Consider the following 24,331-nt stretch of genomic DNA (forward strand, 5'->3'; position numbering starts at 1 on the left):
AAAATAAACAAATGCAGCTTTTCTCTCATGTAGAAGAAGTAGTGTCAGCTTTTCTAAGACTCCAAGTCATTTTGATGATATATTGTAGATTTTTGTTATTGGAACTTTTATATCTTGTGTTGCTTGCCATTCTCTTCTCCCAAGCAATGCCATTTTGATGCTAAGTTATTTCACCCCTTAGGAAGTCAAAGTGCTATTGTATAAAGCATTTAGAGGTTTATTAACTTTTCTACATGTGCAGGTCATTCTTGTCTTATTTTTACTTATGTCACACCCTAAAATTTGAACATACTCGGCATAGAATATAGGGATGATACCCATATCCCAAAAGTTTTTACTCAAGAAAACTCTAATTTCTAAATCATGAAGACATTTTATAATAAATTAAACCATCTTCAATACAACTCATATGAACAAAAGGTTTAATATTTTTGTAAAAAATTTGATAGAATTTTCCCTTAAAATAAAATCTCCCAAAAACAAATCTACAAATATTTTACAAAATAATAGCAACAGAAAGGAACTCTCTTCCAATTAGCAAATAACAAAGTATAAATATTAAGGATAAGAACCCTAACTATAACTTATGTGGAGTACCTGATATAAGAAATTTACTTTAAGGAAGTTTAATTACAGCTTTTCATCTCAATTGAGTACTACAGCCCCTCAAGGATTAGCGGAAGGCATAACATCAGCTAATGTATCTGAGATCAAAATAATAATTTTCAGTGAATAATGTTCCAACAATAAATAATAGAACTTGAATAAAAAGAAAAAGTTTAAAATAATTGTGTGAGTCACAGAGACAATAGCTTTCATAAAAATGTAATAAATTTTAAAATAGAATAACTCTATAAAATTTTAAAATTAGGTCTTAAATCATTGAACTGTCATGGCAAATGTTAATAAGACTTGATTCCAAGAAAGCACATAAATGAAATAAATATTTATAAACAAATTACTGAATAACATCAATGGAATATAAAATCATCAAATAATTGGATTCATAATTATAGGGACTTATCAGAACAATTAACAAATGTGGACATACAGTCCACGAAAGTAAATAACCAAACACGACTTATTCCATGAAAACAAATATGGACACATAGTCCATGAGAGTAAGTAACCAAATGCAGCTGAAGCCACGAAACAAATGTGGACACACAATCCATGAGGGTATGTAACCAAATGCAGCCAAAGCCATGAAACAAATATGAGTATGATGCTCACAAGTAACCATCCCTCCATTCCACGTGCGTTGGCCATCGTACGGGGCTAGTACCTCCTATAAACACCTTGCTAGCTAGGTGTATCATGACGCGCCAAGGGCTAACAGAACTGTCGTTATCAACTAGTGTTCTGTATAAAGTCCTTTTTTTAAACCCAATTTCAAACATGCGAGAAAATATTCACCATTAGAATAAAATTTGTATTTCCAATATCAAACTCGCATGAATAGTTTTTTATAGCAATTCAATAATTTCCAGACTGAAATCTCATAATTAGAAACTAAACTTGTCTTTACTGATTAATTAAAATTATCAAATCTGATAAAATAATTCCACAAAATAAAGTAATTTAATTAACAAAATATATAATAATCACATTGTTGTTGTAAAAAGAATATGCATAAAAAATTAATATTTTAATAAAGGAATTTTATTGAAATATCAGTTGGGACGCTATCCACTTATCTTTAGTATGCCCAAGAACCAAAATTCATTTCTTTTAACTTCATCCATGTCTCTCTTCCTCGAAGCACCCTATTCAAGGTGATGAAAAATTTAATGGCCTTACTCTAGCCAAATAAATTATCTTCCAATATTGATAACACTATAACCAATCGAACTCTAAATTATTGTAATTTAATCAACCCAATCTTAGTTTCTTTAATCCTTTCAATACTTTACATATCTACCTTTCTATTTGACACTTTGATTAGATTTTAATTTGCCTTCCAATTCTTATACTAAATTTTAATCAAGTGTGTGTGTATAATTTTATTAATCATAGTACAACCATCACATATAATTTGTCACAGTAATCAAGATTTCTCCCTTACAGTAACATGTTGCTTAAAGCATGATTGTCATTCAAAATAAGCTTCCTAATCCTCAATTCAAACTTACTTTAACACTATTCTTATCTTTGCTCATACACAGCCACAGAGCAAATGAAAAAGAACAATTTTTTTATCTACCCTAATATCCATGTACAGATTGGTCGAGGGAAAGAAGACAGGTGGTATTCATCCATCTATAGAGCATATGAGAATTTAAAGGGCAGGCTCAAAATATTGTCTAGCCTCATGAGCACAGTAGTGACACTAAAATAGGGGAGAATGATTGACAATCAATAAAATTTAAGATTGAAGTTTGAATAGCCAACAACAATAAAGAATAAGAGAAGCTAAACTTACCACACGCACATACTCGAACCCCAAGCTAAGAAGAAAAAGGAAGTTGAAGGTTGAGAACACACGCACAACGCAAGCTCGCACGACTAGCAAATAGAAAAGTAGAGGAGAACAGAAATCATGCGACTTAGCACTTCAAGTCGATGGCGTAGACGGAGAATCTATGGTGAAGACCTAGGACGCACATCGACAGTAAGAATCAGAGAAGCAAATCATAAATGAAGAGGAAATGGTGAAGCAAAAACCAGACGCTCTCTCTCTCCTCGTGCTCTCACTCCTTCACCAAAACAGAGACAGCATGAACAGGGGAAGATGTGGAAGAATCTGGCAGCCTTCAGCAGTAAAAGATCTCCCACTTCACACAAACACTAGTAACGAATAGCTGAAAAAGGACGAAAAAGAGTCTAGCGGCACACAAATGTTCACAGCAAGATGCGAACAAGAATGGTGAAGACAGCAGCGACCGAGGAAGACAAAAACAAGGGGCACGACTGAAGACTTGGCATCTCATAGGAGTGACAAGCTCCCAGTTTGCCGGTGGTAAAGCTAGGATAATAAAGAGAGAGGCAAAGTCAAGAAGCACACTACGGACGAGTCCATATTAATCTCTAACTCTCTCTGTAACTCGAAACAGAATTGAAGAAAGAGGAGGAGAGATGGTGGCTCGAGGCTCATGCAACGATGACCGGAACTTGCTCTCTCACTCACACACCTCAAGCAGTTGAAGATAGCAGGGGAGAAGGAGAAGATGAAAGAAGTGGGGAGAGTTTTCTAGACTCCTTTAATCCTCGAACATTATTCGAAAAAGGAGAGGAAAATAGAAAAAAAATCACGAGCTCTCCCTCTCTCTTCTGCCTGCTGCACCGACTAAGAAGGGTTCAAAGAAAGTCAAATAATATCTTATAAAAAAATTTACAAAACAAGACTTAAAATTTAATAAAAATATTTTAAAAAAAGACCCTATCAATTTTTGTTATTAAAATATTTCTATAATAAAAAGTAAGGACTCTTTAGTACTTTTTTATAAAAATAAATTAATATTTGATTAAAATAAAATTTAAACTCTAGACCTCTATATAAATATTCAATATAAATTTTAATATATCATTGCTCTTTCTTTATCAAAAAATTAAAATTAATTAATTATTAATTGAAAAAGAATTTATTTAATTTAAAATTTAGAGTCATTACAACTTACCATGTTTTACTTCATATAAGAAAAAAGCTTTTTATTTATTTATTTTAGTGGTATATGTGATAACGTCAATTTAATAAAATACAGTTTCTAACACAAACCACTGCTCTTTTGGCTGTACCAATGTGGAGAATGAGTTACATTTTTTCAGTGACTGCATGAAGGCAAAGTATAGATGGCAAGATTATGCTTGAATGGCAAAAGAAAATGTTTGTATGGGAAGATTTAGATGCAATTTACACTTAAATATTTTGAGACCTGAGGCCTATATATAATGTGAAATTGATATCAAAGACTATCTTTGAACCTTTATTTTATAGGAGTTCACTATTTTTAATTAATAGTTATTTTTTTCATTTTGTTTGTACGTTTCCCTGAAAACCTCTAATCACTATTTTTGTATTCTTTGCTTTGCTGGGATATGACTTTTTTTTTTTGTCACATGAAATCAAGGATATGACTCAAATATATGACATGTCTCAGTCTTTTTAGATGAAATAGAAAACACTATTTTTGTATTCTTTGCTTTGCTGGGATATGACTTTTTTTTTTTGTCACATGGAATCAGGGATATGACTCAAATATATGACATGTCAGTCTTTTTAGGTAAAAAAAAAAAAAGAAAAATGGTAACCTTCCAGATATTTATTTTCTGCTGAAATTCTCAAAGTTTAGTAGATTATGTAGATATATATGCATTTTTTTTTGTTCACGATGCTAGCAAAAATGGAAAATTAATGTCTATATATACTAGTCGATCTAAATATTTGATTACAGGGGGTCATGATATGGAAGAAAAAGCTGCAAGAGCTTATGATCTGACCGCACTGAAGTATTGGGGACCCTCCAGTCATATCAATCCTCCTATAATAATTAACTACTTTTTTCTTGGGGATGAGCAAACATGAATTCAAAATTTAATTAGTGGTATATAAAGCTATCATATAAAGGGTCTCTTTTTTAAGTCTTATATGGATACATGTGCTAAATTAAGATTTTTTGAATTGACATGTTTTTACATTTTCACGTTAAATAGGGAGATGAAACTTTGGCAAAAAAATGAAAAATAAAAAAAGGGACAAGAAACCAGGTAGCACTAAAGTAACATTAGGTTCTGAATCTGTAGCCAAGAAATGGGGGGAGAGCTAATTGGAAAAGCCCCTTATATTCATGTTCCATCTCATACTTAGAAAAGGATGTCTGCACTTTGCACCTTAAAGTCTCGCCTGTGAAAAAGAAAATTGTTACAGGTTGCATCAGTAATAAGAAGGCTTCACTCTATGCTCACTCTTTGCATGTTGAATTTGTGAGTCGCTACTTCAATCTCCATGCAACCTGAGTTTTGGGTAAAGTAAGCAAGTTCTGAAGCTAATTGGGATCCCATGCGGTACCGTGTGAGAATCAAAAGGCCGCCGACTTAATTGAGTTGATAAAGATGACATTGGTAGCTCTATTTTAAGTGTCCTATTTTGAAAGGAAAAAGTAAAGAAAGTGATAGGTAATTAATTCATGTTACCGATATTAATGTATCATGATGAGGCGAAGAATAATTTCCTTAATAATTAATTTAATCATCATATATTGTTTTTATTATGGTCAAAACAAAAATAATACTGCTTAAAATTAAATAAATTATTCATTTCAATCTTGATAAAAAAAAAAGAAAGGTTTCATAATGTAACAAATGAAATATTGAAGTTCAAATAAAAATGGATTATAAATTATTTGAATTTTTTATTTTAGTAATGATCGGTAATAATTGTATACACTATGGCGCCAAAATAAAGAGGTAAGTTTATGATGAAGCAAATAAAAAAGATAAATTTCAAATTAAAAAATAGAAGAAATAAAGATAAAAGAGAAAAACTTTTGATGATTGTTGAGGTGAATAAGTGAAGGGATAAAATTCGATGGTGAAAATAAAAAGGATAAAATAATGAAGGGAAGAAAAAAAAGGGGACAGGAAAAAGTATGAAGCAAACGATTTTTTTTAAAATTACTTAAATGAGAAGGGATAATTAAAAGAAGAGAAAGGGGTAAACATTGAGGGGAAAAAACAAGAATAATGTGATTCTGGCAAGCCTTTGATCATTTCTTTCGATGATGGAATTCATCTAAAAGCTTTGTTGTTTGACTTGGCCATACTCAAGCCAGCATTTAGGATTATCGCTCATGGTAATAGATCATCAACAAAATATTATGGGGTTTATCTTTTTCATCATTTGATTGTTGTGGTTTAGGTAAATCTAACCAAGTGTTTGTGTTAGGGCTGTTTTGCTAATGCAAAGAAGTGTTACAATGCCTCAGTGTGTTGAAGAAATTTTGATTGAGATTGTGATCAACATTTTTGAGTATAATGTAAAAGATCTCTAAAATATTTAAATATTTTTTTAAATTAGACAATGCACTATATTTGACCATTATTTAAGTCCAACTTTTTCATGCATCGCGCGTGGAGTAAATACTTGAATAGTATTCCTGTTTTGGAATTTTAGAGTTTGATTTGAATTACAAAAAAATTTGAATAAGTATCATAGATTGAATTGAATTCAACATGTAGTTTTAGTTCTTAGAAGGTGAGAGGGTAATTTATTTAGGGCAGTTTTATTCTTATTGTATTACCAAAAATAAACCTTAATCGTTAACTTTTTAACATTGTTATTGTCTATACAAGTATTGTTCAGGATTTACTTTCCTACGAATTTAACCCTGACTATTACAGTACCCATGTGGAAAGTAATGGTGTTAAAAAAATTAATAGTTAGGGTTTATTTTGCCATGAATTTAAAATTTTATGATTTATTTTGCATATTTTAATAGTTTAGTATCCATGGCAATTTTTGAGCAAAAGTTTAGGATCCGATGTGCTCATTAATCCATTTACATATACTAAATAAGTAAATGGATGTTATGACGTATGAGATTTTTAACATATTTGAGCATTTAGACAGTTAGATCTTTTTGTCATGTGATATTTTTAAATCTTCATGGACATTTAGGATAATCATATTATTATATGAGTCAATAAGACTTTGTAGGTATAACGATTAATATTTCTATAAAAATTTAAATATGCATGATTAAAAAATTAATATTTTCTTCTTTTGTCATGTGAGATTTTTGAATTTCTGTAGATATTTAGGATAATTAAATTACTGTGTGGGTCAATAAGACATGATTAAGATTCTTTTAAACACAGACACACACGCCTAAAGAATTAATAAATAATTTAAGTTATTTGATTATTTTATTGTGAGATTTTAAAATTTTCACAGATAATAAGAATAATCATATTATTGTGTGAGTGAATAAGATTTTATAAATATAATGATTAATTTTACAAAAAAAATGTCTAGAAAAAAGAAATTTTTTTCTCAAAAACTCTTTTATAATATCTTTTTTCTTTTTCTTATTTCAAAAAATTGGGAAAACTAATTGAAGATAAAGCATACATATTAAAATTTTAAAAAATTATTTTATTTACAAAATAGTAAGTTATTTTTAATTAATTTTTTTTAAAAGATGTGTTCACTAACAAACTTATAATTCAAAACTAAATAAACTTTGATCCCTATTGTAGGATATGCAAGCTTCAAAATTTAATTATGGGTCAAATTTGCCCTTATAAATAAATAATTATTTCCTTTATTGTCATCGTTGTTGTTGATGTGAATGAAAAAGGATAATTAAAATTCTTTTAAAATTATATTAATTTAACATAACTAATTTAAGGTAACTATTTTTACAAGCGAATGTTGTGGGATGCTTATCACCTCTCTCACACACAATCAATCTTCGAAACTTATTTCTTTATTTTTTTTTAAAGATTTCTCAAATTTTTTTGAAAATTTTAATAGGGACTCTTACTCAATGCATTTCTCCTTCAAAGGTCAGAATCGTGCCATCCTTATCCCAATTTCGAGTGCGACAAAACTAATTTCATCTAGTACAGCAGTACTGTGAAGTCCCCATCTACAAGTTTGTTTTGTCCACGCATATTTATTTATTAAAAAAAAAACAAAGCAAATTACTTTTGAATTCAATACAACCCATTCATGCCTCCCACTATGAACGATTTTTTTTCCCCCCGCTTTAATTTGCTTTTATTGGACAACTGGCTCCCCCTTCCTTTTTCTTTCTTTCTTTTAGGCTTTGGCAACATATGGGTCACCACTCCTTCAAAGTACTAATTGCTTTCCCATTCCTCAAAGTGACGTTTCTTTCACAAATATCCCTCCTTCACGTACCTCAATTACATGAGTATTTTTTTTTTTTAAAATACAAGGCTACGGTAACATCGTGCGAATACCGGAATCAAGTAATATCTCAATTACATGAGTATTCACTTATAATAATCGTTTGTATAATAAAGCAAGTCGATTGTGATGGAAAAGAATTGACAGATGATTGCAGATTTAACAAGAGGTTATTATGTCACCTGCACCTGCAAATTTCTCTATTCTATCAAAAAGAAAAGGCAATGCCCAAAATTTAACAATTCTCGAGTTTGAGTATATCAATTAACTGAAACGTGTTTTAAAATAAGAAATCTAAAAAGCAAGAAATTACATTTAGTACTCACAACTTGAACACGCTGGCAAAGGAAAGCTGCCTAGAGCCATTATTAGAGATATGTTATGACTGCAATCGACTTGCTACCATTAACCTCCTAAAATTATGATAGTTAATTGACCAGTGGATGTTCATATGTGGCCATAGGCTAACAGGAATAAGCCACATAGATAAGCTTATATAAATAAAGATGCTTGTATAAATAAATGAAAATCTTTATATATGAACCTAGACTATAGGGACATGCCTCCCCGTTAATTGATGGTCTAAATGTAACCTTGCCATGATCAAAATATTAACAATAAGACACTTACACAAAGATACCTAGGATGAATTTGCAACCGATGCTAAAGCAGTCAAGGCACCCTCTTACACAATTTGCTTCCCATTCTGCCAAACACAGAAGGAGATTCAAATAAGAGGGGAATTCAAATCTTTTAGAACCCAATTTTGTACCTAAGAGAATTAAAAGAGGTGCATACAGCTGGAATAGAAAAGAGGAGAGATCTTTAGAACAAACCTCGAGACACAGAAGAATGGGGTTCTTGCAATCTGGCCACAAATGAAGATTACCTACAGAAAAATGAGCACAGCTGGAAGTTCATGAACATACAAACTATAGAAGGTGTTGATATCTAAACCATGTAGCTCGAAATGAAAAGAAGACAAAGAAGTAAGTGAAGAAATAGCAAAAATGCAGAACTGAAAATGTAAAGTAATCTCATAAAATCGAAGAACCTAAAAGCTGAAATCACCTTGGTAGATTTGGAGTCACCAGAAATTGGATGATAGACACGGAGAACAGAGGGCGCGACAACTTCTCCATCTGACTTGAACAGAGGAAGCAATGAATGATGAGGAAAGACACAAAGAACAACACGAAGCAAATCTGACGACACTCAAACCTTGAATCCGACAACCAGATCTGAGAGGGAGATGCTGTGGAAGGATTTGAGAACCATTGTTCTTAGCTCTGCTTTGAAGCTCGAGACACCGAAGGAGTTGCAAGAGAGAAAAAAGGGCCGAGTGAAAAAAAGGAGAAAGAGGAACAAAGGAGGAGAAAAGGGCAAAAAAAAAAAAAAAGCATGTAGTAGCAAAAACGATCAGCTTTTCATTAAAAAAAAATTATCAGCCTTTTTTTTAAAAAAAAAACAAATTTGAGAGAAGGGAGGAGTTTTGAAATTTAAAAAGTGAAAAAAAAAGAGGGAATTTTTTTTTTGGGACAGAAAGAAGCTTGCAGCCTTACTTTATGTCAGGATGAAGTGTTATTAGCCATTTGAAGTGAAAGACCGAAAATGCCCTGTAGCTCCATTGTAGCCGATGCGTGAATCTTTGTAGGAAATAAGAGTTTTGAATGCTTTAATGCCTTTGATCATGTTCTCCTTGTTTGCAATAGCATCCTGCATCTGATTGTTTTCAGTTTGTAAATTCATTTGCTGATCATGTTTAGATGCATTTTCCTTTCTTGTTGACTGATTGTTGCTGTGTTGACCTTCTGATAAAGTGGCCTTACCTTTATCCACCATTTCTTCATCTGGTTTCATGACATTTCTATTGAGTAAATCCACTTCTTCTTTGGACGCAGGAGGGTCCATGTTTTGATCTATCCTTTTTGAAGCAGAGAAGACGAAATTGGGATTTAGCACGTTTTGGGTGTTCATAGATCAGAGCTTTCAGAGTCCTTTGGCTCACGTCTTACAAATAAAAAGATCCGAGCTGCTTGTGTTTTGAGCCTTGGGTTTCCCGATCGTTGTGATGCCTTGGCGACAACATTTGGGTGTTCGGACTCTCTCGTTATTTTAATGGAATGTCAGTGATACTTCTTTATGAAATATTTATCCCAACTCATCATCATTCTCTACTTCTCGAAAGCAGAACCAATAATTTAAGCTACCCAGTTCATTTCTCTCGTTTTCGTCTTTCCTATAAACTTGAAAACATGAAGGGTACACTGCTCTCGATTCTTGCTTTGTATGTGTTCTTAGTTTCATTCATCAATATTATTAGTCACCCAGTACAAGTTGTTGCAGATGGCGCTAATTCATCAGGTAATTATAATGCTATGTGCTACATAACGACTTGAGTGAATTTGATGTTCATTATTTACTTTAGGATTATGAGGATGATATTGCTTACTAACTTCTGGTTTACTGCTAGTTTTAACATGAGATAACTAAATATTTTCATTTATACTGGATCAGGGGTGATACGCATAGATTGTGGGGTAACCAAAGAGTATTGGGACGACAATAATTTTTACTATGAGGCAGATGGAGCAAGGTTTGTGGAATTTGGGGAAATACATAACGTATCCTCAAAGTACATCTTGACAAGTAAAGACGACAACCGGTCTGCGCAGCAACTGAACACCTTGAGAAGCTTCCCAGAAGGAGAAAGGAACTGCTATAAGCTCAAACCCAAACAAGGCAAAAATAACACTTATCTCATAAGGGCTTTGCACTTTTACGGAAACTATGACAACAAATATTCAACTCCAGAGTTTGATTTGCATCTTGGCGTCGATTATTGGAGCCATATAGGTTTGGATGATTCCAGATATTCTTTCCAAGGGGAGATCATTCATGTTGCCCCAGCCGACACTGTTGACGTGTGCCTTGCAAACGCAGGGCGGGGCATCCCACTCATTTCCTTGTTAGAGCTTTATCCTTTGCCTTATTCTCTATATCAGCCCCCAACACCACTAGACCTCTACGATCGCATTAGCTGTGGTATGAAAGGAACTTTCTCCAGGTGAGTTCATTTAACCATAACCTATATTCATTCCGGATTTAAATTCAATGAGTGGTCTAAGTCCACTCGTGTCTCCATAGCACGATAACAACCGTTCCATTTAATCTAATGTTTATAAAAAAATGTCATATAGTAATAAAAAATACTAGATATCTCAAATTTTGGTTCTAATCTTGAAGATTATTTTGAATTTTTGAAGAGAAATGTACCTTGACAATTTTCAAATGCTAATAAAATCTAATAACTATAATTTAAATACTCATTGCGCAAATATATTTAGCCTGCTTATTGAATCCGGATTCAATTTTTTCTGCTTTTTTAAAAACTTGAATGTAGAAACTAATCAACTAATTCACTCAAATTAAAAAAAGCAGGTAAATTAAGCAAATTTATGCTAATTTTTCACATGCCCCTCCTTTTAAAAATTTATATTAGAATATTAACATAACTTATGAATCTAACCATAAGGATACTTTAGGAAAGATAAATATGGGAGGTTTGACAAAGGATATTTTGATTTTGATGTCTTACCGATCGGACGGAGTAAGTATTAATTGCTTTAATTTATTTACATATATCCATCCAGCATATATCAATCATATCATATGTAAATTTGTGGGACGACTTAACAGGCTATAAATGTACATGACGGAGAGGTTTGGTCATATTTTATGGAGATATAGACACAGCCAATTATCATTAATGCCTTTTTTGTTCAAATAACAATGCAGATACTCGAATGACCCCTACGGCAGATCTTGGTTCAGTGATACTGATAAAGCCATCGCCAACTCAAAGTCAATCAGCACATCAACAGCTATTAAGGATGATTCCAAAGACTACAAACCTCCAAAGCAAGTGTTGAGCACTGCAATCACATCACTGAATGCTTCCTTTCCCTTAGTGATTAACGTGTTTCCCCGTAATGACTATGAGTATCATGTTTATCTTCATTTTTTTGACTTTGAGAAGCATCCTCAAAATCAGCGAAGAAGCATGGAAATAAATTTGACCGATAGGATCCGAGAGTCCATAACTCTTAACTACAAGCAACTCCTTACCATAAACAAGACAATTCCGAAAGGGTCCTTCAAAGCAATTTCAATCATATCCTCCCCAGGTTCTGGTTTGCCCCCCATGATCAATGCTTATGAGATCTACAGAGTACTACCACAGCCAACGTCACCAACTCATGAACGAGATGGCAAGTGTGCTTATTGATTTATACTTTGCTATCTTATGGCTTTTCCTTTCACTTACTTATAAAGAATTAACGAAGGGTCATTTTAATCTATTTTCTTAAGTTGGTCCATCATCTGAGCGGTTTGTTTTATCTATTAGAGGCCAAATCAGTGTCTTTCTTCGACAATTTCCTACCACAATGTTTCATATTTTTCTTCCTATTGAATAAAAGAGCACTTCTTTTTAATGATGTTTGTGAACCCTGAAACTCTTTTTGGAAATATAGTTGATGCTATATGGAAGATCAAAGAGGCCTATAAAATCCTCAGAATCAGTTGGCAAGGAGATCCCTGCTTGCGAGTGCAATATAGATGGGAAGGTGTAACTTGCAATTACTCTGAAAGCATCCCTAGGATCATCTCATTGTGAGTATAATAGGTGATCTTTGTACAATGGTATTAATTTAATAATGTATATGTTTATATTATTGAGCCGGCAGAAAAAGAGCTGTGACTCACAATCTCTCTGTTCTTCTTTGCTTGTATTATTTATAACTGCCGGAAAAAAAAAAAATCATCCTTGGCAATTTATGAATAGGGACTTGAGCTCAAGCAAATTAGAAGGAGACATAGTTACTTATTTCTCCAATCTCATGATGCTGGCTTCCTTGTAAGTATCATCTATGTAAAGTCAGCTGACATTTTTCTATAGCTATGCTAAATGGAAACTTGACGTAGTAATGAGTTTTTTAAGTTATGCAGAGATTTGTCAAACAACCAATTGACAGGAGAAATACCACAACTTTTGGCAAAACTTCCCAAATTGAAAGTACTGTAAGTTGCAAATGCTTTGGCATAGCAGTAAAACTTCCTCGTTCAGAGTCTTGCAACTTATCTCACGTGATATATTTGAAGTAATTTGACAGGGAATAATCTCAAAGGTTCAATTCCAAAGGCTCTGATGGAGAAGTCGAGTACCGGTTTGACGTTGAGGTACTTTCTTATTCTATTTACACAAATCTCTTGAAAATTCATTCCTAATATCAAGCAGTTTCTCGACATTGAATGGCCAGTATTTTTAGTTATATTAAGAATATTCAATAGAACTGTTCTATTGATTCATCTTTCATTTGCCTTCACATTTGCTGTATAGCTTAAAATAGTTGTATTCATTTCAGACGTTTTCTAATATCAATAACTGTACCCATCATCAATTATTTACTCCTATACGTTAAACTGACACTTTCATATTAATGCTATAATTTCCAAGTTTGGATGGAAACCCAGGCCTATGCCAAACAGGTTCCTGCAAAACCACAACAAAGAAGTTCATTGTACCACTTGTTGCCTCAGTTGCAGCTTCTATGGCAACTCTTGTAATAATAATCTACATTTCGACGGTACTGTACAAACGTAAAAGAAAAAAGCAAAAAGGTACAGAATGTCACCAAAGCACGACCCTACGTTTATAAGGGTTTATTTGCAATCTCCTACTTTGATTAATTAAATCTTCTCATTCTTCCATGATTCATTTAAAGCGGTCCCTGCTGAACATTCTTATATGTGGGTCCGTGTCATAGGGGGTGGAAAGTTTATTGTGAAAGTTGCTAAATATTTTATTTTAAATATTAGTCTTTTTTATGCTTGTTAAATTCAATTACACAAATATAATGCTGTTGTAAATTTGAAATATGAATTGCTCCAGTGTTGTTGTTCAAGAAAGCTGGCGATCTTAAATCAAAAAATCAAGCATTTTGTGAGGATGAAATTCTTAGGATTACCAATAACTTCGAATCAGTAATTGGAGAAGGGGGATTTGGAAAAGTGTACCTTGGAAAGCTACAAGATGGTACACAAGTTGCAGTCAAATTGCTTTCAAAGTCATCACAACAAGGATTTAAAGAGTTTGAATCAGAGGTTAGCTAGTAGTGAAATCATTTATTGATGATATGGGTACTGAAGCATTTCTATTACATTATTGATATATTGTTCTATTTATTCCTGATAAGATAAGGTTCAAATTGCAGGCAAAACTATTGTCCATAGTTTTTCATAGGAACCTGGTTTCTCTTGTTGGTTACTGTGACGATGGTGACATGAGAGCATTGATTTATGAATATATGGCAAAGGGAAATCTTCGACACCAATTGTCAGGTTTGTTAAATCTTATTTTTCCAATATCTTTGCAATTACACAAAGGAATACAATTTTGGCGGCCAATTTTTTTTTTTTGGGTAGATTTTCCTGATAATGTTGAAGGTTTTGAGAGTGTTTCAAAGAATGCATGCAAAGATTCATGACAATTTTCTTGAACAACATGATGTTTTGCAGATAAAAATCCATGCATTTTAAAGTGGAATGAGAGACTTCAAATCGCATTAGATACAGCATATGGTGTGTAGACTATTAGCTTCTTCCCCATGATTGCATTAGCAATCCATTTTTTTGTTTCAATTTCTATTCTAGCTTTATCCTTTATTTTATCTCAAGTATTTATTATTTGCTTGCTGAAAATGCAGGACTGGACTATTTGCATAATGGCTGCAAACCACCGATAATTCATAGAGATCTAAAATCATCTAACATCTTAATAAGTGAAAACATGCAAGCCAAAATAGCTGATTTTGGATTATCCAAAGCTTTTGCTAATGACACTGACACTCACATTTCAACTCGTCCAGCAGGCACATTTGGTTACCTTGACCCCGAGTATGTCATAAATAATATATTCTTGGCATTTCTTTTTCAATATTCTTGATTGATGCTTAAACCATAAGTTTCTTCTATTTTCTGTGTTCCTCTACTTGAAGCAAAATTTAGTGGAATAGCTAGCATATTTTCTTATCTTACAATGCATACAAATTCAAATTAAAGGAATCCACAACTTTGAAATGTAGCTATGAGTAATAAATTATTTGTTGAGCTTAATTAATTTTTCTCAATAACTAAATTATCTTTTAAAATTTACAGATTCTATAGGTTTGGGAACTTGAACAAGAAAAGTGATGTTTATAGTTTTGGGATAATTCTACTTGAGCTAATGACCGGTCGATCAGCAATTAACAAAACACCTGAAGGCACAAGTCACATAGTTGATTGGGTAACTCCAAAGTTTGAGATCGAGGATATCCAATCTGTTATGGATCCAAAGTTAGAGGGAAATTTCAATACTGCTTCAGCTCAGAAGCTTTTAGAGATAGCCTTGTCCTGTGTTCAATCAACTGCAATCAAAAGACCTGATATAAGTAATGTGGTGAATGATCTGAAGCAATGCTTGGCCTTGGAAACATCCCTTGAAAGTGCAGAAAGCAGCACAATATTATCAGGCACTACATTGTTTGATACAAGTTTTTATCAGTGTGGATCAGACTCACCTAGCTCCATCTGTTAGATAGGACTATTTCTTGAGCCATCCAATTGTTTGTCTTAAATCAAATTCTTTGTAAGTTTGTATGCTTGCTTTTCTCTAGTAGACTCACTTATAACTACACGGTTAATTAAGTGTAATTTGGCCCGATATAGAAATTTGCAAATGACCAGAACTAAATTAGATTATGAATTCAAACTCAAAGGATTTCAGCTATTTGTGATCCATAGCTCAAATGGTTATACTTTGCACGGCAACCAAATTGGTAAATTAAATACATACCAATTCAAAAGACGTTGGAAAAAAAACAAATAAAAATCAGTTTGAAATGCAATTTACCGACTGAAAAAACAATTATAATGAAAAATAATGTACCATAAAAAAAGTCCAATATATAGTTCATTCCTTCTATGTGGTTGCTCGCTTGTCTTATTGTATATAGTGATGGAGAATATATTACATATGGTAGGGAATTAATTAGAGGTGTGTTTGTTTTTGTCCCAAGAGTTTCTTCTTTTACTTGAAATTACAAAGGAATTAAGAAAGATTCTGTTCATTGCTTTCATATTCTTTTGACAAAGAATATGTTCATCTATTATCAAGAAACCTTACAACTCATCATGGATGTGGAAGGGAATATGCTCCTCTTTTAATCTCATTTTACCCAAACTATCTTGGCAAGTGGGTTCGGGTCATAAGGTTCCTCTTCATCATCCATTATGGTACATACTGAATTCTCCTTCTCTCATAGCTAATCGGAACATCGTTGATACTTCGAACCTCGCAGTCAAGGATCTTGTTTTGCAACATGTTTGGGGATGGTCTGGAAAAGAATGGAACAAGCAGTTTATTATATCCTCCCTATATGACCATCGTGTTTCTGAATTAATTTTGAAAATTCCATTGTTTTTTGCTCAATCTCATGACAAATAGTTTGGTCATGTTCTGGCACAGATACAGTTGAAATACTCGGTGAAAAAAGGCTATGAACTTCTTACATCCAGTAACAGGAATGTATCTTCTTTGTCTACATTCTCCTTCTGGAAACAATTTTCGAAGCTGCATTTACCTTCCTTTCAAACACACATTACTTATGTGGAAAATTCTTAACAAAGCTCTCCCAACAGCTAATATCTCGAGAGACCATCGTCTTGATAATAACAATCCGTGTCCTTTTGGCTGTAACAGTGATGAAACACTTGATCATATCTTTGTAAGTGTGTGTTGGCGAGATCTTTTATGGTTTGGTGGTTTATCTGTTTGATCTATCTTTTTACGTGAATCTAGCATTGAAAGATGATTGTTTTATATTTTTTTGTCTTCTGTGCGGAGACAAGACAGTCAAATTGAGGACTTGAAACATATCTTCACTCTCCTCAACCAGATTTGGCTTCATCGGAACAATGTTATTTTTCATGGTCTAAAGCCAGATGCAGCTAAGATGATATTGAGAGAATTTCAAAGTTAATGCCAAATCCTTGCAAAATATTTGTGACTGGTCAATGGATTCAAATTTGAAGTTTAATTCTAGGACCCCTCACTCATCTCAACTGCAATCTACTGATGTCTGGGCTTGCTGGATGCATAAATATAAAAAAGGAAACAACTATTCTCTCATGTGGTTAACTGTCATAATTCACAACTCATGAATGGCTTGGTAATTCAAAAGATCTCTCAAGATACTTATGTTTTCTCCCTTTTATGTCAGAGATCTGCTCTCTGGTGGATCACTTCTCATTGTCATGATTATAGTGAACAAATCAAATGCGCTTGCAAGGATTTCTTATCACTTCTCATTGTCATGATTTTAGTGTACAAATCAAATGCTCTTGCAAGGATTTCTTATCCTCTCTGGATCCAGATCATCATGGAAACCAACATCCAATGCTGTCATTTTAGATATCCAAGCTTTACTCCACAAATTTCGACGACGACTTTTTAATGTGGTTCAAGAAGTATGTTCTTTCATGTCTTTCTTTACCTTTTTCCCTTGGCCTTTCTGTAATTGCTTGTACGTACGTATGTATGTATGTATATTTAACATAAAAAAGTTATTCAATTGAAGGGCAGGTATAAACTGGCTTTATTTTATGCCTGTAATAACCCCAACAAAATTTAAACTGAATAAATAAATAAATATATATAGTAACTTACTTAAACTGTGTTTATATTAGTTTTTGGGATAATATAGCAAGTTAGAGACTTGGTTAAGTGGCAGCTGAGGAAGGTTTCATATAACAGGTCCCCAGTTCGAATTCGGATGTGTACAAAAGAAAGGGTGATTTTTTTATTTTTCTGATCATGTGAAATTATCATATTGCCATTGGTTTCATCAGATTTTTTTTTAAAACTTTTTCTTTCTTCTTTCTCGATGGATCTGGACCAGAGAAAGAGCTTTGAGAGCACTGACGTTTTGCTCTGCCTCTCAACTGAAGCTACCTTCTTCCTCCTCCACCGAAGCCAGCAACGTCGTTCGTGTAGCCGCTGTTGAAGCTCTGCTTATTCGCTCACCTCAGCTGTGATTTTTTTTAGTTCTTACTGTTCGTCCGTCCGCCTCTGCTGCTGATTCAAGAATGAAAAGTTTGTCTTTCTCTTAGCTTCTGGTTCGCATGGATATAAAAGATTTGGGTGAGCAAAGATCTCTTCCTTTGGGTTCATTTTCTGTGTATTGCTAAGCTTATTCTTCTTCATTCATGGTGGCCGTTTTCTTCACTGTTCATCATCGTCCTCCTTCCTCTGTCCGTGCGTGTTGATTCATTGGAGGTTAGAAGCTTCAATCTCTTCCTTTTTCCTCATAATATGGGCGTGTGAGTAGCTGGGGGTATTACAGAAACTAGGAATCTGTGTGTGCTCTACTGCTGCCATGACCCAAAAAAAAATCTGGACTGAAATCGAAAGAGACAAGCTTGGATATATTGTTGGTACTTATGAGATGTCATTGAAGGGCTTGTATGAGGAAAAAAAAATTTGACTTCTAATTATTGATGGGAATTATTGGTTTAGAAATTCTCTTATAGCTTTGTAAAGGAATTTAATTATGGGCTTGCACACAATCATGTGTATATTTAGAGTTTGTTTGATTTTTGGTGAATGGTTAAAGGTTTAAAATTAAAAAGGTAGAAGTAATGCATCTAAGGTAAATGATGCAAAGATTGGGAGAAAACTCCTATTTCAAAGAAATAATATGGCATGGTTAAAGTTTTATGAAGAAAGTAAGAAATTAATGATAATGCTTGAATTAACTTTAAATTATAAATTTGGGTTTTGAGATTTTAATGGTGGCTAGTAAAGGCTGTGTTATAAATTAAAAAGTTATTAAAGATTGTATATATTTATATTTTATAGGGTGTGTGGAAGAACAAGACCCTAAAAAGACTTAAAAGAAGAATACTTTTGAGAGTTTAGAACTTCAACAGGTAAGTGAATAGCATTCCTTATAAGCATTCATTGAAAATCTTTTATTAAAATATTTCATTTTTATGAATTATGTTAGTTTTAGAAATTTTGAAATAATGATGAAGAATAGTCATATTATGATTTGTGCAATTTTTCAAGAAATATATTTTTTTATATTGATGAAGGCACCTTTGCCTATTGAATTTTCAAAATTTCTTGATTTCATGATTAGCGCAAATTTGTACATTCGTTATGGTGTATTGGTTTGACAAGTTTCATATATTTAAAGCAATTCATGCGAGTTTGACCTTGAGAATGAAAATTTGACTTCACAAATAATTATTTCTCTCGCATGTTTGAAACGGGATTTCTAAGAGAACTCTATACAGGACACTACTACTAACGGCAGTTTCGTTAGTCCGTAGCACTGTGGTTAAACACTAGCTAGTTTGTTTCGTGAGTTTAATCTCACGTTTGGTATTCGTGGGCTTCGTACCCGCATTTGATTTCGTGGCATAAGCCGCGTTTGGTTATTTACCCTCGTGGGCTGTGTGTCCACGTTTGTTCCGTAGCTATGGCTACGTTTGGGTACTTACCCTCGTGGACTGGTGTGTCCACGTTTGTTTTCGTGGCATAAGCCGCGTTTGGTTATTTACCCTCGTGGACTGAGTGTCCACGTTTGTAATCTGTTCTGTTGAGTTCTCAAAATTTTAAATGTTGAGTATTATGTGTTTTCAAAATTTACTTGATTTTAACTAGTAATTTGTATCACTTGAGTTATATGAGAGCAGATCGTTTTCTTTAAGCATGATAACATAAATTATTTTCAATTTACTCTTATTTTATACATATGGTTATGACTTACATGTTTATAAATTTTGATAGAATTGCTTTTAACTAGCTGGCACTATTATTAGAAATTATTGATTAAAATTTTAAGAAATTTTTTTTGGAATGCTATTCACTAGAAAAATTATTTTGGCCTCAGATTTGTTAGCTGACGCTGATCCCACCAACGACCTCAAAAAGGGCAACTAGCTACATTGGGTGGACTTTTTGATTGGTATTGCTTTAATATAAATATATAATCTGTATGTCTTTTTGATTTGAAAGTAGTAGCGGATGCTCCACATAGGTTGTTGATGAATTTTATTTTTGGTTTGTATATTGATAGCTGGCTGGAAGGAGCTATGCTCTTGAATTGTATTGTTATTGTAAAAATTTTTGTTGTAGAATTTTTAGGAGATCCTAATTACAGGGGAGGTTCTGCCGAAATTTCTACAAAAACGTTGACACTTTCTTATGATAATAAATTTAAAGAAGTTATTTAAATTCTCATATGATTTGATTAAATTTTGCATTTCTTAAAAAAATGAAATAAATATTCATTTAAAGGCTTACGGGAATGTGAAAGTGATTCACACCCGTGCCGGTCACCCTCTATTTGGGGCGTGACAATGCCAATGGCATTAATCTTTAATTAAAAACAATCTAATTTAACTATAACCATATCAACATTAACAAAGCGTATTATTCATATGTTATGACTAGTTTGGTTTATTTTTGAGAAAATGACAATTAAGGACTCCCTAAGGATATTAATCCCAATTAAATATCATAAAATATTGAAATCTTAATTAAAGGCTGTGGGATTTTAAAAAAATGTAGATTATCTTAAATACCCCTAAAAAAAATCAAAAAACCCGCATGTACAGCCCTAACCTTTCTTGCTTTGTTTCATAATGCCTCGTTCTTTCACATTCCTCAGCGTTTCCGTGTTTGCTCCAATGTTGCGTCAATCGCCAGTGACAATGATGACTTGCAATATTTTATTGAATTTATTGGTGTTTTTAATATAATTAGAAGTCATTTTTTTAATTTTTTAGCAAAAATATAATTAAGTGGATGATTGTGTATGAAAATGGGCATGTAAATGTGATTGAAAGTTAGTGAACCAATTCTATTTTTAATTTTAGGTTTTATGCATGTAGGAAGGCCCAATTTATGGGCCTAAAGATAAAAATTTTGATGCCCAAGTCAAAGGAATGAAGTCAAAAAAGAAAATCTAAACAAGTCATATTCACTGCAGCAAAACCGTACTTCGCTATAGCAAAGTATGATTTTAGTAAAATGCACATTTTTGATCTTCAGCGAACTTTGAGGATTTGGGCACCTCATTTTCGACCATTCTTCACCTCTAGCAGCTGCAGAACATCTAGGGAGAGCAAAAGAAACCAAAGGAGGGTTGAAAAAGCTTGGATTTGGTGGAAAATAAAGGGTTTCGCTCAAGATTGCTCCGGTTAAGCTTTTCTTCTCTTTCTTCTCTTTACTTTGCTATATATATTACTGATTTTGCTGTCATGAGAGCCATGCGTGGCTAATTTTCTTTTAATCTAGGATAGCTATGAATTGATTCTTGAATTAAAGTATGTTTAACCATTTATTTAAGCTTAATATTAGTTTTGCTTATTTAATCTTATGCTTATTTGTCTACTTAATGCTTGGCCACCATTGAGTGTGAATTTAGGGGTTTAGGTTTTGCCTTGGAAGAAAAAAATCTGAATTACACCATTAGATTAAGTAATGTGAGATTAAAATTATTTCTAATTTGCCAATAGGATAGGAATATACCTATTGGATTCATATAATCACATTAGAGTGAGTTTGTGCTTTTTTGCATCTTGGGTAATTATGTTAGGAATAGCATATTAATTCAAGAGAAGGGTGTAATTAATCGAAAGATAATTATTTCTATTAATACTCTAAATTAGCAAAAGTAATATTAAGTGAATTTATTTGGGTAATTACATGCTTTATTAATTAAAAATGGATTAGCCATCCTAGGTTTTCTTGATTGTTTGTGGTTGTTAGAACTTTTATTTTAGTGTATTCATATAATTTTAATTTCTTAATTTGTGAAATCAAATCCAAATTTTGTTTTGATTGACTTGAATGAAAATGGGGAAAGTGAGAAATTTATTGCCTAATTACCAATTAACTTGATTTTTTGTGAGAATGACCTTGGTTTATCACATACCATCTTTACGACCTGTATACTTATGGAATCCATTACATATTTGTGAGCATCACATTTGTTCCAGTTGATCTCAGCTCCTCCTTTCTGGCCTTCATCATTCTTTATGTCATTAAAGTCACTAGCAACAAGACATGGCAAAGAGATATTGTGTAGCTCATCCCAAAGGTCACACCTCTCCATTTCTTTTATGCTAGCATAAATCACAGTAAACAGCCATTTAGGATCTGTTTTCCCCTTTACCTCACAATGGATAAATTGTTTGCTGTCTTGTGAGGTTGAGATTTGAATAATCTCCTCATTCCAAAGTAACCAAATGCCTCTTGACATACCTCTTGCTTTAACAATTCTTTGGTGTTTAAAGCTGAGATGCTTGATGACTTTTTGAGCTTTTTCACCACTACATCAAGTTTCAACCAACATAACAATTTTTGTATTGTTTTTTTTACTATTTCTTTAAAGGCATAGCTAAATGCCTTTCCAGTTGCTCCTCTTGCATTCCAAACTAAAATCATAAAGACAAAGAAAAATTAAACTTAACCTTATAAGGCCAAATCAGTCTCCATAAGAGTCTCTTGGTCCTCTTGCTGGTTGGTTTTTTCACCTAGGATCTCTTGCACGCCATGCTGTTGGTGAATTTAGGCCTTAACCATTTCTTCCACATTCAAAAGACTTATAGCCTGACTTGGCTCTAGTGGTTTGCTCTCATCCATATCGCACAATTTCATGTCTTTGTCTGGTAAAGTCTCTAAAAATTGGTCTACTATAAAGCCTTCAAAGTCTATGCTTTCTGCCTCACATAACTCCTCTACTCTCTGTAGACCTTAGCCCAACTCTTGTGTCTCTAGTATAATCTCATTATCTCCACCCTTTTGACTCCTATGAAAATGCTCCTTCTGACCCCTAGTAAATGCCTCCATTTGACTCCTTTCTCCCCTATTCCTTTTATCTCGCTCTATCACCATCCTAGTCGCCACCCTATACTCTTTCTTTTTCTCTCTTAAATGCCTTCCCGATCCCTTACTTCCCTCTTTTTGACTATTTATTTTGTTCTCCGAAGTCTTGATTTTTTACAATTCTATTTTATTGCCTTTTATGCCTACTTGTCCCTTTTAATCTACCTTTGGGCCCCCTATATACACTTGCATATTAGTGATCTCCTGGAGTACTCCACCTAGGCTTTCCTTCTTCCTATCCTCCCTCTTATCATGTTCTTCTCTCTCCTCCCTCTCCGCAAGTACAATAAATCTCAACCTATTCTTAGCTTTCTTATCTTGGTTCACTGGCTTTTTGCTAATATCTCCTAGATTTCCTCCTCAAGCATTAGGCTTTCTCCATCTAGGTGGACTAGGCTTGCACCTCCATCCCCTTATACGTCGACTCTGCAATCTTTACCAGATAATTAGTTGGAGCAACTAGATCATTCTCCTTCGATTTGACTAGGTAGAATTTACATGGTTTTCCTTCATTGAATTCTCACTCAGTCGGCAATGTTAACATCTCTAATTTTTCCACACCTAAAATAAATTAAATGTATCCCTTCGTATTCAATCTTTAACAATAGGCTCGTCCATATGGTAAGACTACCCTAGTTTTTCACATGTAAGAAGCTACCTGACTAAGGTTACTTAACTTACTTGATTTATAGTTTTTTTCTAAAACTCACACACTGAGGTGTTATTCTCTCTAAACTAGCCTCTTCATCAAACAAGTGAAAATTAGATTAGGTTTTAAGACTATTGATAAACTATAGGACAACCCCTCGTCGAATAAATGAGTCAAATAACATAAATATATCAAGGCAAGCCATCGAGCTCCAAATGGCGGCCATACCACTTGGATCTTAACTCCCCACTCTTCTTTCTAGGCAAACCCTCAGCTTCACATAATCATGTAATACACAAATGCACAAATCATAACATACGTATTAATCATCATAATTAAAATGCAATTCTTACATCATTGTCATGTACTCTTATCATCATTTTTATCTTGTCACAATTTTCTCCATATAACTAACAATTTACATTTGTTTCACATTATTCTTTATTGATGTGAGGTTAAGCACAAGATTTGCTATATCACATAATACCACCTCAAACACTCGATTGCATATGTTCACACACCTTTATAGCTTTTCAACATACCATAAATCTTGCTCAACTTATAAATTTTTAAATAGGTCATGTCATACTTGCAAAACCAATATCACATAACTTAAAAGTAGTTTAAAAAATAACATAACTAGTTAAACACATAAAATTACAAGTAAGTTTCTCTCGATTATCTCAAATCTTTGAGAATTCAAAGGTTACCCTTAATTAACTGCTTCCAAGATAAACTCAAGCCCTCTGGTGCTTCATGAGGTTAGTTTATGATTAATATTAACATCCATTACTAATAATCATTAAAATCA

The 24,331-nt window shown here is 33.2% G+C and overlaps 1 protein-coding gene and 1 long non-coding RNA gene across 2 annotated transcripts; both read left to right on the plus strand.

Annotated features, from left to right (window-relative positions):
- Positions 1-9,542: 9,542 nt before the first annotated feature.
- On the plus strand, positions 9,543-15,683 carry LOC129289802 (putative leucine-rich repeat receptor-like serine/threonine-protein kinase At2g19230). The gene is made up of 13 exons (XM_054926567.1): positions 9,543-10,234; positions 10,388-10,937; positions 11,669-12,141; positions 12,406-12,544; positions 12,717-12,788; positions 12,881-12,952; positions 13,034-13,111; positions 13,389-13,552; positions 13,824-14,035; positions 14,146-14,272; positions 14,450-14,512; positions 14,638-14,827; positions 15,089-15,683. The coding sequence occupies exons 1-13, from the start codon at positions 9,994-9,996 to the stop codon at positions 15,507-15,509; spliced, it is 2,802 nt and encodes a 933-aa protein (XP_054782542.1). The 5' UTR covers positions 9,543-9,993; the 3' UTR covers positions 15,510-15,683.
- Positions 15,684-17,873: 2,190 nt separating this feature from the next.
- On the plus strand, positions 17,874-20,102 carry LOC129289803 (uncharacterized). Its single transcript, XR_008588237.1, has 3 exons — positions 17,874-18,248; positions 18,831-18,901; positions 19,870-20,102. It is a non-coding gene; the product is annotated as an uncharacterized LOC129289803 (long non-coding RNA).
- Positions 20,103-24,331: the final 4,229 nt, after the last annotated feature.

The sequence above is a fragment of the Prosopis cineraria genome, unplaced genomic scaffold (genome assembly GCF_029017545.1).
Source record: "Prosopis cineraria cultivar Desert tree isolate PC_DT_omini unplaced genomic scaffold, ASM2901754v1 PC13, whole genome shotgun sequence".
In the NCBI taxonomy this organism is placed as follows: Eukaryota; Viridiplantae; Streptophyta; class Magnoliopsida; order Fabales; family Fabaceae; genus Prosopis; species Prosopis cineraria.